The sequence below is a fragment of the Oryctolagus cuniculus genome, chromosome 1 (assembly GCF_964237555.1).
Source record: "Oryctolagus cuniculus chromosome 1, mOryCun1.1, whole genome shotgun sequence".
NCBI lineage: Eukaryota > Metazoa > Chordata > Mammalia > Lagomorpha > Leporidae > Oryctolagus > Oryctolagus cuniculus.
The window spans coordinates 112,198,757-112,216,947 of NC_091432.1; the positions used below are offsets into that span (position 1 = coordinate 112,198,757).

Consider the following 18,191-nt stretch of genomic DNA (forward strand, 5'->3'; position numbering starts at 1 on the left):
AAGTGTGGGGTCTCTGGCTTCCGGGACACAGCATAAACTAACAGGTGCGGGATGATTGTTCTCAAGGAGGAAATGATGCATTTCGGGGGTGGGGGTTACAGGGGGAAGGCTCAGGGTCTACGGGGTCAGAGGAGGCAAGACTGCATGGGACTCTGAAGAACGGGGAGTAGTCTCTCGGGCAGAGAAGGAGGCCCTCCAAGCAGAGGCGACGGCAAAGATATGGCAGGAGACAGGTCCCTGCCCACGGAGGGGATAAGCTGGGTGTCAATGGAGGTTGGGGTGCAGAGTGGTTAGTGGAAAAGAAGACCTCAAAACAAACTGTGGCATGGACAGTGTGATTTCTGCCTCAAACATGAACACCTACACGGGGAAACGTGCCGGTTCACACCACTCCCACCTGCAGAACCACACATCCACGCACAATTTCACACACACAACCCAGGGCCTCCTGTTCCTTCGTAAATGTCAAACAAACGAAGAAAAGATGGATTTGTGTGCTGCAACAAATTACGGTGGCTAGGGGGAGGTGTCGGGGAAAAAGGGAAGCCCCACGGGGTGCCAAGAACTCCGGGCAGGAAGCCCCACCCCAGTGCTAGAGGAGCCAGCCCCAACAAGACACAGGGCTAGGGCCTGTAGAGGAGACTGCAGGGCTGTGTCTTCTCCTTCAAAGAACCCAGGCTCTAGGGTGAGAAGGCAGCAAGCAGTGGGGTGTCAGGAGGTGGGGGCATGGGGTAGGGGGCAGGGCCCAGGGGGCTGTCTGGGAACAGGATGTGTTGGTGCTCCGGCTCAGCCTGCAGCAGGAGCCAAGGCCCAGGGGCAGGAGGACGCAAGAGGAGCTGCAAGCATTTGGCTGGAACCTAGAATACATCCACACAGATTCGTGAGAGGTATCTTTGGAAAAGCATCTGTGGTTTAGACCAGTGGTTCCAAGTTCCGGGGTGGGGGGGGGGGTACCCTTGGCTCCCAGAGGGCATTCAGCAATATCTGAATTCACGGTTTAATTATCACAGTGTACCAAGGGGTTGATGCTACCGGAATCTACTGTATAGAGACCAAGAGTGCTGCTCAACGTCTTACGATGCACAGGACAGCCACAAATCAAAGAATTATCTGGCCCCGACTCAGTAGTGCTGAGGTTGAAAAGCCCTGGCCCAGATCACGGAGCTTGCACCTAAGTCAGCAGCACTGGGGAGCCCACGAGGGCTTTGCAGCAGGAGTGTGGCACACTCCAACTTCTCTCTGCTCTGCCAGAGGGCTGTGGGCTACCCAGTAATCCGGTACACCTGGAAAAGCTAACAGTACTGGATCCCAGAGGGTGACAGTGGTGGGACGGAGGTGGGAGGGGTGTCCGCGGAAATGGGATGATGGAGAGAACTGAGGACAAATCAGGTGCAAGAAGGAGGAGGAGCCACAGCCACGCCAGACGGCAGAACTGGAGACCTGGTCACGGGCATGGAAGGCAGGGCCACGTCTTGGGAAGAGGAGGCTGAGGGGGGCTGTGGGTGCGGTGGGCCTGGGCTGCACACAGCTCAGGCTGAAGTCAGAGCAGGTGGGGGAGTTGCTCCCTCAAGGCCCAAATCCTCCCGTGGCCTTCCCAGGCCCTCCCAGGGCCACACATGCCAGCCCCCATCCATAGGTGCTGGGGGCCACTGATCTTACTCCACATGTGCCCATGGCCGGGTCTCCCTCCCTATGGCTGTCCCAGCCACTGTCCAGCCCACTCATCTTCACCTCCAGGTCTCAGCATCGAGGTCACTGTCTCAGGGTCTCCATCACTGCTCCATCCATACTTTACCTTTCAAGTAATTCTTTTTTTTTTTTTAAGACTTATTTATTTGTTTGAAAGGCAGAGTTATAGAGAGAGAGGGAGACACACAGAGAAATCTTCTTCTTTAGTTCACTCCCCAAATGGCCACAATGCTGCGGCTGGGCCAGGCTGAAGCCAGGAGCCAGGAGTTTCAATGGGATCTCCCACATGGGTGGCAGGGGCCCAAATACTTGGGCCATCTTCTGCTGTTTTCTTAGGTACATTAGCAGGGAGCTGGATGAGAAGTGGAGTAGCCAGGACTCGAACCAGTGCCCACATAGGATGCTGGCATTGCAGACAGGGGCTTAACCCACTGTGTCACAACATGGACCTCTATGGTTTAAGTAATTCTCTGGACACCTGTGCATCTCCCCAGGGGGCCGGGGCCCCACAGGGAGGACGCTCATCACTGCTTAGTCTCAGCACATGCAAAGGATTAGAGCAGATGGGAGAGCCCCTGCCCCCACACCAGTTCCCTGGCCCTACCCACTTTTTACCCCCATCCCTCTGCCCTGACCACAAAAACAGCTCTAAAAAAAACTGCTGAGCTATCGGCCAGGATGTGCCGGCACCGGGGGATCCCAAGCAAGAGGTTTAGAAAGCTGGCCGACCTCCAAGCCCAAGTACCCCAGCAGGTAGAGACGAAAAGTGCCTTCTTCCAGGACAGGGTCCCCCTGTCCTCCCCTGGCCAGTGCTGCAGGTACCTTTAACTTAAATTCCTGCAGCCTTAAGTATTATTATTATTATTATTATTATTATTATTTTGGACACACAGTCCCTGGCACATTGTAGGTGCCCAAATAACATCTCTTGCTAACTGACCTTACCCTCAGGACTAGGGAGGCGTCACCCCCAGGTTGCCCCCAGGACACCATCTGGCCCCAACTCAATGCAGGTGGGGGGCCCAGCCAAGGAGGGGAACTGGAGACACTGGAGCGGCCAAGGAGCTGCCCTTCCAGCAGGGTACCCGCACAGCCTATGGGGGAGGGAGGAGCAGGCCAGCCGCTAATCTCTCCAGGAGATTAAACACCATGCTGGCCAGGGGACCAGAAAGCAGCTGGGAGGGGGCGGGGAGCTTGGGGGTGGGGTGCAGCGCAGGGCAGGGCAGGGAGGGGCAGGGGCTTATTTTCAAGGCCTGGGCAGTGTCTAAAAAGACCTCCAGGGTTGGTGGGTGGAGGAAGGGGAACTGAGATTGGGGGAAAACCAGCATGATTGATTAACCAGTTGCTAATTATTAACCAGCCAGACTCCTGGACTTGAGGGCCCAATTTCTGGCTTCCACCAACAGAAGCTGAGCCCCCCCTCTGCCCTGCCTGCCCGTCTCCGCAGACCATCTCCTCCTGCTCCCCTTTGTCTCTCCCAGACGGCTGCTGCCATTCAGTGACAGCCCCCCCCTCCAAGGACTCAAGGGGTAACAGCAACGACAGGAGAAAGAGATAGTGACTGAAATGGATATGGGAAAGGGCCCGAGCTTGGCCTGGGTGGCCTGGGGGCCTGGGGACCCATCCCCTCTTCATTTCCAACTTCCCACGCCAGCTCTCCATGGAGGGTGGCTGAGCTCTTGCTCCTGGTCTCTCCCAAGGGAGGCGGGAGGCACTGTTGGGAGGCAGCACCACAGTCCTGGGCCATGGGTCCCTCTAGCCAGGTGTCTGAGCTGATGCTGGCGAGAGTGGCTTGGAGCAGTCAGCCCAGGGGCCTGGGGGAAGGGCTTTGGGCCAAGCTGGGGCTGGGTGGGCTCAGGCTTGAGGAGGTGGGCAGACCCTGATGAGCCCCTGTTGGCAGTCAGGAAGGGGGCTTCTGACCTACTCTCAGGACAAAGGGAAGCTCAGACTCCCCAGCCCACTGGCCATGGGAAGCCAGGCCCTGGCTAAGTCAGTCTCACCAAAGAGGCGGCTACAGCCTGCGGTGAGGGGCCCTGCAGAAGGGCCGCCAGGGCCTGTGGAGGGTGGTTTTAGTGCCCAGACAGTCCTCTTGAGCTGCCCGTGGGGCGGTAGCCCCTATGCTTTTGACCGCAGACTGCCCTGTACCCGAAGGCTGAGCAATGACCTGCCCTGGCCTTGCCACATGCCGTGGCTCGCCCTCCCGGCACCGTGACATGCCACAGAGCCATGGGACCATGTCATGAAACACTGATGGATGGACAGACACCCTCCCTGTAACACACCCATCCCAAGGCAGGCAGGGAGGTGCAGCCCGCCCTCCCTGGTGGGGGTGGGGGTGGGACAATCTCTGCAATGTGCTCCCTTCTACTCATCACCAACTTAATTCCTTAATTCCCACTGGAGATAAGCGGCTATTTCACTGCAATTTATCGTTAATCCAAAGGAAAACAGAGGTGGTGGGAAGGGGTGAGGGCTGGGAAGGGGTGAGAAGGAGGCGGGGAAGCCAGCCCACTCTGTCTGCTCCCAGATCATCTGCTGGGGAATCCTTAGCACAAAGGCCTGAGCTGCACACGGGGTTTGGTTTGGGGTAATGCACCTGTTACTGGTGACCCAGGCCACCTGGTTCCCACAGGAGCACCTACGCTGAGCCTGAGTGTGTCAGCCCCAACCAAACAAGCTCCCAGGACAGAGATGGGGGCTGTGGCTGTGTGTGCAAGCTCAGGTGTGCCCCATACAATCCCAAGACCCATGAGTGGCAGCTTCTGGGTATAGATCTCAGCTCAGTGCAAGGGGAGTCAGGAGCAGGTAGAGCTGTATGGGCTCCATGGAAGGTAGTGAGTTCTCCGTCACTGGAGGTATTCAGGCTGAAGCTGGCAGGGATGTGGTCAAGGGGTTTTGAGCTGTGAAGGGAATGCTTTGTTATTTGACTTCTCTGACTTATCCTGCCTCCCCCCCCCCCCCCCCCGCCCCATCCCTGCAGAGCAAGAAGGCACCTGCAGGCCTGGCCAAGAGGCTCTTTCTAGACCCTGGCCTGGGAGGGGCGCAGCAGGCTCAACATCAAACACAGCTAGGTGAAGCAGGACGCTGTGTCCAGCCAGGCCACAACTGACAGGGGGCTCAGGAGAGAGGGGGCTTCCTGCCAGCAGGACCGACGAGGCCCCACCCCTCCTCTGGACCATGTTGCGGCTGTGTGAGGGCACAGGTCAGAGGATGGATGTGTCCAGTGCTGGACTAGACATTAGTTTGCTGCTGTGTCCCCAGCTCTGAGCCTGGCACTCAGGGCACAGAAAGCTGAGTGAAGCAGGAGTGAGCCTGTCCATCTCCCCCATACACCCGGGGTTGTGGGATCCCCACCGGGGCTGGCACAGGGCGCCTAGGGCAGTAGGACCCCTGCACCTCGTGTTTAACTCATGCTTCCAATGCCCCATTAAGAAGGGAGTGCTGGATGGCTCCCAGGAGCCCCAGGCACCTTCCTAGGTGACCATCTGGGGTTAGGGCAATCTCCAAGAGCCCAAGGGGCCTGAGTGCCTGCTGACTCTGCCCATGCTGACCACCCTGGAGAAGGGACCACCATACCCCCACCCCTCACCCTGCATTCTGGGTCACACTGCTGGGGAGAGGCCCCAGCTCTGGGGAGCAGACCCTCCTTCTCTAGGTTTGGGGTTCCTGCTGAACTAGTGAAATCCCGGGGGAGCGGGGTCTTGCTGGTCCTGTCACATGTGATCCTTGCCTCTTGTTCGTATCTCACCCCTATGTTACAGCTAAGGGACTCAAGCCAGAGAAGATAAGACACAGACTGGCATCCTGACATGGGTAAATCAGAAAAGGCTGAGCCGCTGAAGAAATGGCGGGCGGTGCAGAGAAATAGCCAAACCAGTTGTTTGTGACCCCACAGACAAAACAATGATCTCAGCGGCGGGGTGGTGGGCAGTGTAGACCCTGCCTGGGACAGTCAGCATCTTTGATTGCTCTGCCCCACACATGCTTCCCAGCCCCGCCCTTCAGCCTCCCCTCGGCCCCCCTGCTCTGTCCCCCACCCAGAGAGCTGGGTGAGAGCACCCTACCTCCGTGAAGATGGCGATCAGAGCCCAATCGGGTGCAGGCGCCCGCACACGCACACACACACACACGCACGTGACCTCATGCACACACACATACGCACACAAGCCATAAACCTCTCTCATGCACACAGAGGACATGAAAACACTTGTAAAGAAAACACATAAACCAGTGCAGATAATCATTACAGCGCCACTGTGCACACGGCACAGAGAAGATGGGGCACGGAGTAGTGGGAGGTGGGCCAGGGGAGCTGGGGGACGTTCGCTCAGAGGGCATTTCTGAGCAGAGCTGGGGGGCGGGGAGGCCACACAGACCCCTCACCCCTGAGAGGTGGGCGCCTAGGACTGCCGCCACCTCCCCTCCTCCCTTCCTATCAGTCCCCTCCACTACTGACCCCAGGCCCATTACCCGACCCCTGGGAGGGTGCTGTGGCCAGGGCAGAGGCAGGCGCGGGGGTGCAGGGGAGCCAGGGGCAGGGGGCTGCCACCCAAGGCCCCCTGAGGCCCATCCATCAAGCCAGCAGAGATAATCAGAGCGCTCCGGCAGCCCAGGACACTGATTGCTCTCTGGGCACCGTAAACACAGGGAATAAATCTGGGAAGGGGCCGGGCAGAAGAGTGCTCGGCAGCAGGGCCGGCCACCCTGCCTGGGAAGGGAGAGAAGGCCCATCCATCATTCTGAGAGATGCAGCAATCTAGGCCAATGAGATCGGGACAGTCGGGGGGAGGGGGAGGGGGCCGCGTAATAAAATAATCCCGTGCAGTGTGGCTGCTCCGCTCCAATCTTATTTACACTCGGGGAGATGCCAGTCCCTGCCTCCGCTCCAGTTGATACCTAGGAGCTGCTACAGAATGCTTCTGCCACTGCTTCAAAGAGGCCTGGCTGCAGGGGGCAGGCGAGAGGGCCTTGCAAGTGGCATCTGCAGGCTGGGAGCAGGTGGGCTGTGGGCAACACTGGTTCCTTTGTGCAGGCCGGGCAGGCCCTGGGTTTGGATGGGAGGCGGGCGGGTCCCGAGCCCTCCTGCCTTCTATTAGTTCCCAGCACTTCCTGGGTGCAGGGCAGGTTCCAGCCCCGGGCGCTGATCTCACAGCTCTGGCTGGTGCCTGGGCCACAGGGGCCGCGCGGTAATTCAAGCTAACGGAGCATGGATAATCTAGAACAGCAGAGGGTCTAGGAGGAATTTCTCCTTGGCGTGGAAACCGATCAGATGACTGCTGTGCAGCCGAGTTACCTTCCTAATTAAGCAAGCGAGTCTGTGGGGCCTGAGCCCACAGGGTGACCTGCAGGGTCAGGGCGCGGCGGCAGGAGCGGGGCAGTCTGCACGTGGACCATCAAGGGAGTCGGCGCTCCCCCTCAGCCACACACTGGGGGAGGGTTTTGATTCTCCTGCTCCTGGGCTCTTCTCTCCACCCCTGCTGTGCTTTGAGGCTGAGGATGCCTGGCCCCCACTTCAGGGCCTCTGTGCCCCCACCCCTCCAGCTCCCTGTCCTGATCCTGCCTGGGGCAGAGGAAGCACCAGCTCTTTCATCCCAGGAGATCAAAGCAGCCATCCCTGGGGAACACCCTAAATCCCCACACCCTCCTCTCAGAGGGGCCCCTCCCTTGCCATCTTTTGGGATCTCTGGGTAAGGGCGCGAGAGACTAAAACCTTGCAGGAGCACAGGCGCTGGCTCCTGGAAGATCAGCTTGCTGAGCCCTAGACCCATCCAGGATCTGGGGGCAGCCTCAGGTGGATTCTCTCCAAGAGGCTACCACACCTGCCTCTAGTCTTCCTGTGAGACATGGAGGGGAGGCCCCCCAAATGGCATCAGTGAAGCCCACAGACTCGGGGCTGGCACTGTGGTGCAGCAGCAGTGAGATAAGCTGCCGTCTGCAGCACCAGCATCCCTTATGGGTGCTGTGTCCTGGTTCATGCCCTGGCTGCTCTACTTCTGATCCAGCTCCCTGCTAATGTGCCTGTGAAAGCAGTGGAAGGTGGCCCAAGTACCCAGACCCCTGCACCCATGTGGGGGACCCAGAAGAAGCTCCTGGCTTCAACCTGACCCAGCTCTGGCCACTGTGGCCATTTCGAGTGTGAACCAGTGGATGGAAGATCTTTCTCCTCTCTCTCTCTGCAACTCTGACTTTCAATAAAAGAAAAGATAAAAGAAAGAAAAAGAAAGATAGCATTAAGACAGTCTACTCCAGCACAGCCACATGAACACTCCTGGGGCACAACATAACATAACAATTGTCCTTCTCAAACTTCAAAGGTGTCCAAGGAACAGAACAGTTATACCACCGGGCCTCTGAAGACACAGTGCAGTAACTCCCCCAGTATCCTAGGGATGTCCAAGTGCAGCCCCAGGCCATCCCTGCCTGTGGGAGGGACAATAAGGTGCTGTGCAAAGTGGGAAGGCAATTCTAGAAGCCAGGCCTTTCAGTCCTGCAGGCTTTGTAAGCTCCTCCGTCCCTCCCTAACCCCCGGGGAAAGGCCGCTTGGGCCAAGTGGTGCAATCATGGATGCTGGGCCTACCTCCCGCATCTGAAGCCTGCCTCTGCCTCCTTCCTACTCGTTATCCGCTCTCTAGCTAGGCCTCAGTTTTCCAGTAAATAAAGACGGGGAGAACAGAAGTACCTTGCACGTGAGATACTCTCAGGGCTGAAGGTAAAGTCAGTTATTACATGCTAAGATGTTTACAACAGTACCTGGCACCCAGCAGCTCCCAACAAAAGTCTGCCATTATTGTCCTCCTCGTCAAAGGCATACAAACCATCCATCCACCCAGCCAGCACTCCTAGCCTCCTTGGGACACCAAGCCCCACCATCAGAGGAGTTCTCAGTCCCGGAGAAGACAAATCCCAGGCCCAAATGACCACACAGCAGGATGCAGAGAAACCAGGGTCATGGGGTGGACAGAGGCGGTGCTGGGCTTTGGATGAGAGGGGTTACCCTCCCCTGGGGGATGCAGAAAGACTTCAGGATAGAAGTGCTCTTTTTTTTTTTTTTTTAATTTTTTTTTTTTTTATTTTTTGACAGGCAGAGTGGACAGTGAGAGAGAGACAGAGAGAAAGGTCTTCCTTTGCCGTTGGTTCACCCTCCAATGGCCGCCGTGGCCGGCGCGCTGCGGCCGGCGCACCGCGCTGATCCGATGGCAGGAGCCAGGAGCCAGGTGCTTTTCCTGGTTTCCCATGGGGTGCAGGGCCCAAGCACCTGGGCCATCCTCCACTGCACTCCCTGGCCACAGCAGAGAGCTGGCCTGGAAGAGGGGCAACCGGGACAGAATCCGGCGCCCCGACCGGGACTAGAACCCGGTGTGCCGGCGCCGCTAGGCGGAGGATTAGCCTAGTGAGCCGCGGCGCCGGCCTAGAAGTGCTCTTGACCTAGAAAGGGGGGGACAGAATATGCAAAGGCACTGTGGTGGGAAAGCAGTGGGCACGAGCAGAGGCCCGCGCAGAGGAGGGCCGTGGGCTGTGAGCGGGGAAAGGCTCCTATCACTGGATGGGCAGCCATCGAGTGCTCCTGGGCCTGCAAGTGCCTTTATCAGGTGTGCTTTACGTCTGCTCATGCACGAAGCAGTGTGGACAGACTGGGGTCAGGAGTCACGGCGAGAAGTAAGGCAGGGATGCAGCACGAACCCCACCAACGGGGATGGTGCCACCAGCCTCCCCCACAGTGGGCCCCGCCTGACATGGTGGCAGGGCTGGCTTGGGCTCTGGGACATCCTCGCTGCAACTCCTCTCCTAGTGGCATTTGCCCACAAGACACCAGCAATAAGGGAAGAGGGGCCACCATTCACAGGCACAGAGATCCGGGCTCCTAGCGGCCGCCTTCTCAATCCTACCTGGGGCTTGTGCTTGCTGTAAGTGAGCTACAGGCAGGTGCCATGGGCTGATACCGCCACGCGGGTCCTCTTTCCTCCAGGGCAGGGCTGACCGCGTCTGCCCAGACAGATCAGTGCTCCCCCCCTCCCCGCTGACTCATTTGGCGGGAACACCAGCTCACCTGCCAAAGCGTGGGCTGACCCGCGTGACCGCCCTCCCCCCACCCAGGAGCAGAGTGAGACAGAGAGCACTCAGAACCAGTTGTTTGGGTCTGGCCCTCATTGTCCTACACAAGCCCAAGTTATATGGGTATGGCTCTCATGGTCCTATACAAGCCCAAGGCCCTGAGACCAGGTGTGCTTGCCTTTGCCCCTGTCTTGTTCTGCACGGCACCTTTAAGGAGCTGGGCCAGTGTTCTGGTGACCAGCGGGCTGGCAGGACTGCAGGCGAAGAAAGACAAGGCAGAGTGGGCAGAGCAGGCACAGTGGAGGCTGGCTCTTAACAGGCACAAGAATCTGCTAAGAATCCTGTCTCCGATGGGAAGAACCCCAAGGTGAAACCCAAAGCCCTCCATGACAACTGTGGACAAGGCGCCAACTGCGGGGGTGGGCAGGATGAGGAAGGCCCTGCTCTTGGAGGCTACACGCTCTTTCAACTTTGGCTGTGAGTCCATCCACAGGGGAGGGACAATGCTTCCACCACAGGTTCCCCAAGTCCCCATGGACTACAACTCAGGCCAAGGCCACGGTGAGGACTCCAGACTCCATGCCTGCTCCCGGAGGCTCACAAGGGCCCTCCTCCATGGAACAAGGATGCACTGAGCTTTGTGGCCAGCTCTTCCCTGAGAACCCAGACTCCTTGGGACAGCCCTGGAGGGGGCTGTATCCTTGTCCCCTTCAAGCAGGGGGCAGGGCTGAGTCTACAAGGACGGGCGGGACCGTGAGTTTCCAGCTTTGGGGAGCATGCATTCAGGACTTAAGAGGGGCACACTCCACTTCAGCCCATGGATGGAGCTCAGACCCCCCAACGGGACACTCATGCCCACGACCATTGGCCTGTTTTGCTGCCTGGGCCATGCCTGCAGCTGTGTCCCAGTGGAGCCACCAGCCAGCGGAACTAATGTCCTCTAATGAGATCCGGGCCAGAGTGGCCAGGCAGGTTTTATTGTCTGTGGCTTGGTAATGAGACTCCTCATAAACTGGGGATGGAATTGGGGTCTGTGCAGACAGAGTGGGGGTGGGAGTGGCCCCGGGAGAAGGCATTGGCTCTTTCTGCCCAATCTTGTGTCCTTTCTGCTCTCAGCTGCTCTGTCTGGTCCCCAAGGCCTTCTGAGCACCTGTTCTCGGCCTCTGGGCCTGGCCCACACCCTGCCCTGTGCCTGCCTGTGCCCTGGGGCTCAGCTCACACCCCAGAGGCCCTGCCCAAGTCTCAGCCTGATGGCCAGGGGTGGCAGAGATGCCCTCCCGCCCAGCAGGACACAGCTTCCCGGGTCCCCAGCTGTTCGCTCACTAGACATCCCTTACCCTTTGTTAAGCTGGGCTCTGTGCTCACTCTGGCTGGGCCACCCTCCAACCTTGATCCTTAACTCATTCCTCTCTTCCATGGGGAGCCGCCTGACTGTGGCACACACCCCGGTGGTAGCAAGCAAAGTGACTGGCTACTGCCTGGACATGGGCTTTCGCAACCTGACTCACCCTCTTCCCTGCCTGCCCACCCGGCTCACTTCTGCCTCCTGATGAACTCACTGGGGTTGATGTCAAAAGACCCGGTACTGAATTTGGCCATGCTGGTGTGCAATGGTCAGTGAATTACTGACCCTGAGTCTCACTTTCCTCCTCTGGAAAATGGGAGCTACATGGATCTTAGGGAGCTACATGGGGTCTTAGGGAGCTACATGGGTCTTAGGGAGCTACATGGGGTCTTAGGGAGAGTCGGCCAAAATTCTGCACTGCCTGGAGCACCACAAATGCGGCCCCATCGTGGGGCACAAAGGGCTTCCCCCAGCGAGAAGCTGGTGACCCCTGCAGGAATCCTGCAGCTGCCTGGCCACAACCCTCTCACCAGGCAGGTGGACTCCTGGATGGGAGGGTCCTGGCGCCACCCTCCCTTCCAACGCGGACGTCTGAAGGAAGGCAGGGGCTGCCACCCTCCTAGCCAGCCCCAGGCTGCTGCCACAGCCAGAGCTCCAGATGGGCTGTGGTGCCCCAGCTGGGCCGCAGCCAGGGAGCGAGGCAGGAGCTGGGAGAGCCCTCAGCGACATGCTGCAGAACAAAGGCCACACAGCACCTGCAGCCCACACAGCACTCGGCCACCACAGGAGCTGGGCTTGTGCAGGTGGCTGCAGCCAGCCACGCCACCTGGGCACTCCCCGCTGCTGTGGCCTGAGCCTTCTAAGGCATCCCAGCCTGGACACAGGGAAGAGGAGCCCAGCCGAGGGAAGGCAGCTGAGTGGCTAAAGAGGAAGTGTGCAGCTGGCACTGCCCAGTGAGCCAGTGAGCAGACTCACAGGGGCCAGGGCCGTTCAGAGGAGAGGCTTGGGGACCAGCAGTTACCCCATGACTGCATGATGACGATGCACCTTGCAATGGGCTAAATACTGTTCATGCATTAGCCCCAATCTCTTCTTCACAAACCTCCTTGGAAATCTGCATGAACAGAAACCCATTTCACAGGTGGGAAAGCATAATCAAGGTCACTCAGCTAACCACTGGTCATGCTGGGATCCCAGTCAGTGCACTTGGCCCCATTCTGTGGTCTCACTACGCTGGGCGGCCAGGACAGGGAAACCACCGGTGTGGGGAGAGACACTGAGCTTTCTGTTGCCCCGCTCTCCTCCCCTGAGAGGTTGCAAAACATAGGCCCTTGTAAGCCCCCAAGACGCACAATCCAACCCCCACCCAGGATAAACCTGGGATTACCCACTGCCCTAAACATCCCACCACTGCTGTCACCAAGTCTTCCTTGGTGTCCTTCGTGTGTCTCTGTGTTGTCCGGAGTTCATCTCTCTTTGAGGAGTGGGTCAGGGTTCAGGCACTATGGTTTGATGGCTTCTGTCATCTCTCTTCCCATTCCTGGGATCTCCCAGTCCCAAACAGCACGAGAGAGCCCAGTGCTTAAAGGGTTAACTGGAATAAGGGGGTGTTATCTCCAGCTCAGGGCAGTCCCTAGGCAAGGTGATCCCTGCTCAGATCTTAAGTTACCTCCTGCCCCAGCCCTACATCTGCTGGCTGCTCTGCACACATGGTCTCTGTGGACCGGCAGGCAGCATGGGCCAAACGTCTTCCGGCTGGGCTGGGGCACAGGGTGCTGGGCCCCCAGGACTGCCCTCTTCCCCACTCCTTGTGCTGACTCCCACTTCCTTTCCCTACAAGGGGGCTCCGACTTTCTGCTGTGCAAACCTGGGATGCTCCCAGGTGCATGCACGTTACCCCCTGGGCCCCCACATGGCTCTGCAAGGCTGCCCAGAGCACCAGCCCCCCTGCCCCTCTTCAGTACCCACCTATGCTGCCTTGCCACCCCATGATCCTCTGATGCCCCTCCCCGTCAGGGGGTACCTATGCAGGAAGCCAAGATGCCAGATTAGGAGCTGAAAACCTCTCTCAGCCCTTTGCAGCCATTCATGGGTCATGAGAACCCATGGGGCAGGCCAGGCCTGAGTTGGCACCAGATCCAGAGCTGTTCGGTTTGCCAAGCAGACAACAGAAGGTTGACAACAGAGGGACGGCTCTCCAGGTGTTGTGAAGGTCCCAGGCATCTCCCTGAGAGGAGGCAGAGGCAGGATTAAAGTCAAGGACAGATGAGAAAAAAGAAGTGTGTATGTGGCACCCCACTCCCCATAGGCGCCGGATCCAGCAGCTTGTCTCGGGAGGAGCTGGCCAAGGGCAAACCCTGGGTCCCCTCCCAAAGTCACCCTCCCTGAGCAGCGCCAAGGCTCAGAAGCACTCACGAGGTCCTTGTCAGAACATCACAAGAAATCATTGCGTGTAACCTACATTTGGTATCATATATTTATGACTCCAGTCCCACGGTGACCCAAAGATAGCAGTGCACACACGCACACACGGCTGAATAATCCAGTCTCCGCAGATCTGCACACGCCTCGCACAGTGCCTTGCAGACGGCCACCACAAACACACAAAGCCTCACACGCATGTGCCCACGCGCCCGCGCTAGACGAAAGGGGAGCCGACCGCCAGTGTCCACGGTGGCCTGGCACGCTGGCTAACGGTCAAAGTTTAAAGAACAGAAAAACGCAGCCAAATGGGGAAAGAAGCAGACACCCTTCCATCTGCCCCTCCCCCAGGCAGGAGGCATTCCATTTACCAGGTTAACCAGGAGAGATACAATCAGAAAAATCGAAGACACATGCACACCTCCCTTGGGTGTTTTCTGTTTGTGCTGAACAATGAACATTAGTCAGCTGCTAAACAATGGCGCATCACACACACAGCACCTGGGGCCGACCCCCTGCCCTGCCAGCAGGGCCCACCTGCTCAGCCATCAGCACTTGGGCTTTGGCTGCCATGAGCTTGCCGAGGCTCACAACCGGGGCCAGGGGTCAGGAGTGGCCAAGGCGGGTTCATGGAGCAAAGCTAAGTGGTCAGCGAGGGAAATGCAGCCACTCTTAGTCTGAGCCCACATCAGCCAACCTGGGGGACCGGTCAGGAGCGCTCCAAAGCCCAGGTTCAAGAGACACCACCCTGACCCCTCTGCCAGGGCAGCTGGGCCCAGGCTGGCAGTCTCTCCTCCCCTCCCTTCCCCGCCGCAAGCCGATGACGCCTTGAATCTGCTCTGGAGGCCCTCTCCACCGCACAGATTCCCATTTACACCTCCTGCAACACCCAGGCCAGCACAATCGGTTTTGCCAGAATGCCCTGCCCGGCAAGCCTGAGCATACCGCGGTCTGTGAGCGAGGGAAAGAACCCAGCCGGCTGGACGCTGCGAGTTCCAGAGGGAACCATCTCGGCTGCAAGGTCTGCACAGGCTGCAGCCCCACAGGTCTCATGAGGGTGTGCACGACAACTCACAACTCAACAACTCGGGGTGTGTGTTCTCCTTCCAGACAAAAGGTGTGGGGAAGCCAATTAGGGAGGGTGCGGTGTGGGTGGGACCCCTGCTCCTCAGTCTCCTCCCGGGCTCCCCGTGTCCCTGTGCAGGGTGCACTCCCCATGCCCACGGACCCTCTCCTGGAAGTTAACGGGAAGGAACCACAGCTTGTCATGCCAGGAAACCGGCTCCAGGGTGAAGTCTGTGTTGTCTGCACACTTCTCTGTGTGTGCTTCAGCAGGCGGATCGGGAGTGCTTCCAAGTCAGAGGCCATCACACACACTGGCCCCGGCCCCCGACCTGCATCCCGACCACAGCCCAGGAGAATCCGAAAAAGGGCGCCAGACCCCTGTGTCCCCAGGAAGAAGCAGGAGTGGGCAGCTGGGAGGAAGGCAGGTGATGACAACTTCTGGGACCTGGCCCAGGTGTGGCACTGGGCACATCTGTATCTCCCCATCTCCCGTCACAGCATCCCCAAGAGTCGGCACCAGGAGAACAGGGACTGGATGGGGAGCTTGGCGAGTCGGGGAACTTTGCCTGCCGTGGATGCGACCCATCCATCAGTTGCGATCAATGGAAGAGTGCTTATTAAGTGCCTGGCTTGGCTATGGTTCTCTTCTCCGACTGCCACCCCCTCGTGTGGCTCTCTGGTGATGGTGGGGTGCGCATCCACCTTGAGCCGGGTGTCACCTCCTGTCTCTGCTTCCCAGGGGTGTGCGAGGGCTGAACCCTGCAGCAGCCGGCACCGGCCCCCCCCCCCCACCAGGGAGCTAACCACTGAGTCACACAAAGCTGGAGGAAGAGCCCAAAAGGAAGGGGGGGAGGGTGAGCTCGTCCCCCTCCCCCAAACCTTCCCGCCCTTTGTCCACCGGGGATTAGGTTAACCCCTAACGCGCCAGACCAATCAGAGCTGCTGAAAAGCTCTCTCTGTGGATGCAGGAGACAGAGTCCCAGGAGCCCCCACCCTGGTGGTCAGGCAGACCCTACAGCCCCAGCATCGGCCTCTCCGGCCAGCTGTCCAGGCAGTCCACGGCCAGACAGAAACCTCCCTCTCGCCCAGTCTCCTTCTGGGGGCAGTGCTGCCCTGCCGCTGTGAGGTGGCAGTGACACCTGTGAGGCCGGAATCTCGCCCTCCCCCGCAGGCAGTACCTGCTGCCCATCACACGCAGAGATCTGCGGGGTCCCCGCAGGGAGCTGAGGGGCAGAAGGGGCACAGAAGTGTCCCCAAGCCCTCAGAAGGGCAGCCAGGCCGGCCCCTCTCCACTAACTACACAAGAGTCTGCGGCACCCCGGGCGGGCGCTGGTGGCTCAACTCCCACCCCGATTTTGTCACCCCAAGGCGAGTACCACGTGCTGCAGTCAAGCCCCCACCCCCAAAACACGACACTCATCTTGCTAGGGCAGGATGTCCTCTCTGGTTTCTTCCCTGAGGATTAGGGAAGAACACACACACACCCCCTTCAGTGCCCCCAGCCACTGCCGGGAGCTCGCGGCTTCCCCGGGGACACAAAGGGTTAAACCCAGGCGAGAGGACTCGGTCGGATTTGCCTCCTAAACGCATTTTCCAGTTCATTCCCCAGCACAATGTGCCTGGGCCGGTCCTAGCCTCCGCCCCCACCCCACCCGTCAGAAAGGGCCACCGGGGCCACCCCAGGGTCCGGCGCCGGGTTAACTCCTCGGCTGCCGGCGGCCCGCACCTCGAGGAAGGACGCGCGGGGCACCCTCGGGGCCCCTGGGGAAAGTGGGTCATGCGGCCACCTGGCCCGCACGCAGCCGAGGCGCCTCCTCCGGGGAAGAGCCCCGGAACCGTGCGCGGAGTTCCGCGGAAAAGCCCAGTCCCGCGCGGTGCCCGCGGCCCCGGCCTGCGCCGCCGGGAGAGGGAACCGCAGGTGAGCGCGAAGCCGCTTCTGCCGCAGGAGCCCGCGCTGGGGCGACGCGCGGCGGGAGGGGCCCGAGCGACCCAGGGGCCCGCGAGAGAAACGAAGCCCCCCGCGCCCCTCCAACCGCGCAGCCCCGCGGCTCGGAGCCGAGCGCCTCCCCGCCGGGGCTGGGTCTCCGACCGGGGACGGCGACTAGGGCGCTTATTTTGCATTTGTGTAACATGCGGTGTTTCCAAACTGCCTCCCGGGCTGAGAACTGGTTATTAAATAAATAGAACGCGATTACATATGATTATTTTTGTGAAGAACTGCGCGGGGAAAGTGCTTTCTCGCTGCACAGAGACGTGCATCCGACTGCTCCCCTGCAGGGCAGGCTCCGGGGGCTCCCCGGCCCCTCTCCCTGCCGGGCCGCCTCCCAGCCCCTCACCCGAGCCGCGACCCAACTTTCCCGGCTCCTTTCGCTCCCTACATCCCCCCACCGCCCCCCGCCCCGGCCGTGCCCGCCATCCGCTGCCGGCGCCGCGGAGGCGCTGGATGGGGTGGGGGGCGACGGCGGCGACCGCGCTTACCTGGGAGGAAGAACGCGGTCAAGCCGAGAGCGAGTCCCCACCAGCGTCCAGCGGCGCCCGCAAGCCCCATCCGAGCCATCGGGGGCCGGGGGTCCGGCGGGGAGAGCGGCCCTCGCGCTCCAGAAAACAGCCCGGAAGACGAGGGCGGATCGCTGGCGGCCGGCGGGCGCTGCGAGGATCCAGGTCAGCAGCGGCTGTCGGCCGGGGCGGGGTGCGCTGGGTGCGATCGGCGCGGCCGCGATCCGGGCCCCGGGCCGCCGCCGGCTCAGAGGCTCGGCAGATGCCCGCCGCAAGTTGCACGAGTCATGCCCCCTTCGCCTCCTCCGCTCTCCGCCCCGCGCCGGTCCCCGCCCTCTTCTTCCACGCAGAGCCGGGCTGGGGAGAGGGACCCACCCCCGGCGCGCCCGGCTGCCCGGCTGCGCGGCGCGGGCTCCCGGCCCCCCGCGCGCTCACAGCCTCCCGCGCGGCTCCCGCCTGCAGGCGTCCATGGCCGGCCGTCCTCCGAGGGTGGCGGGACGAGCCCGGGCGGCGAGCGGGGCTGGGGCCCAGGCGGCGGCCAGCGGCCGCGGCGGCTCGGGCGGCCGGTCCGGGCGCGAGGAGGGCGAGCCGGGGTGCGGGTCCTCGCTGCCTGCGCTGTGCCGGGCGCCGGCGACCCGCGACGCTGTGGAGCTGCTCGGGCGCCGAGTGCAGCCGCGCTCGCCGCTCTCGCTCTCTTTCTCTCCTCACTCGCCGAGCCCCAGCCTCTCAGCCGCTCGCCCGTGATGTCAGCCCGAGGGGGAGGGGTTAGCGTTAACCCCCTCGCGGCTCCGAGGCGCGCCCGGGCGCGCGCGCGCGCCTCCCGGCCCGGGGCACCGGCGCTGCGGAGCGAGGGCCGCGGGGTCCCGCTCAGGCCCCCTCGCGCCCTAGATGCCCCCTCGGCCGCCTCTGACAGGGGCAGCGGGCCTCAGGGCGGGCGGCGCTCCTCGGTCGCTGACAAAGGGAGGCAGTGACCCCTAGCGGCCGGCGTCGGGGCCGAAGGCGCCGGTGGGGGTGGAGTTAAGATGGGGCGGGCGCGGAGCAGCCGCGGGGAGAACCCCGGAGCTGGCGCGGTCCGAGCTGAAAGGGCTCCCGCAGGCCCTCACTCCAGCCCTGGCCCCAGCTG

General features: G+C 60.8%; 1 protein-coding gene across 4 annotated transcripts in view; it reads right to left on the bottom strand.

Moving 5' to 3' along the window:
* Positions 1-17,968, bottom strand: part of NECTIN1 (nectin cell adhesion molecule 1) — a 102,302-nt gene extending 84,334 nt beyond the window's left edge. For 3 of the 4 annotated variants that reach the window (XM_070047241.1, XM_070047247.1, XM_070047252.1), the window contains exon 1: positions 17,051-17,968. In XM_070047241.1, coding sequence (XP_069903342.1) covers positions 17,051-17,129 — 79 coding nt within the window. In that variant the 5' untranslated portion in view covers positions 17,130-17,968. The remainder of the gene's footprint in view (positions 1-17,050) is intronic. The other variant, XM_051848688.2, reaches the window with a different exon arrangement.
* Positions 17,969-18,191: the final 223 nt, after the last annotated feature.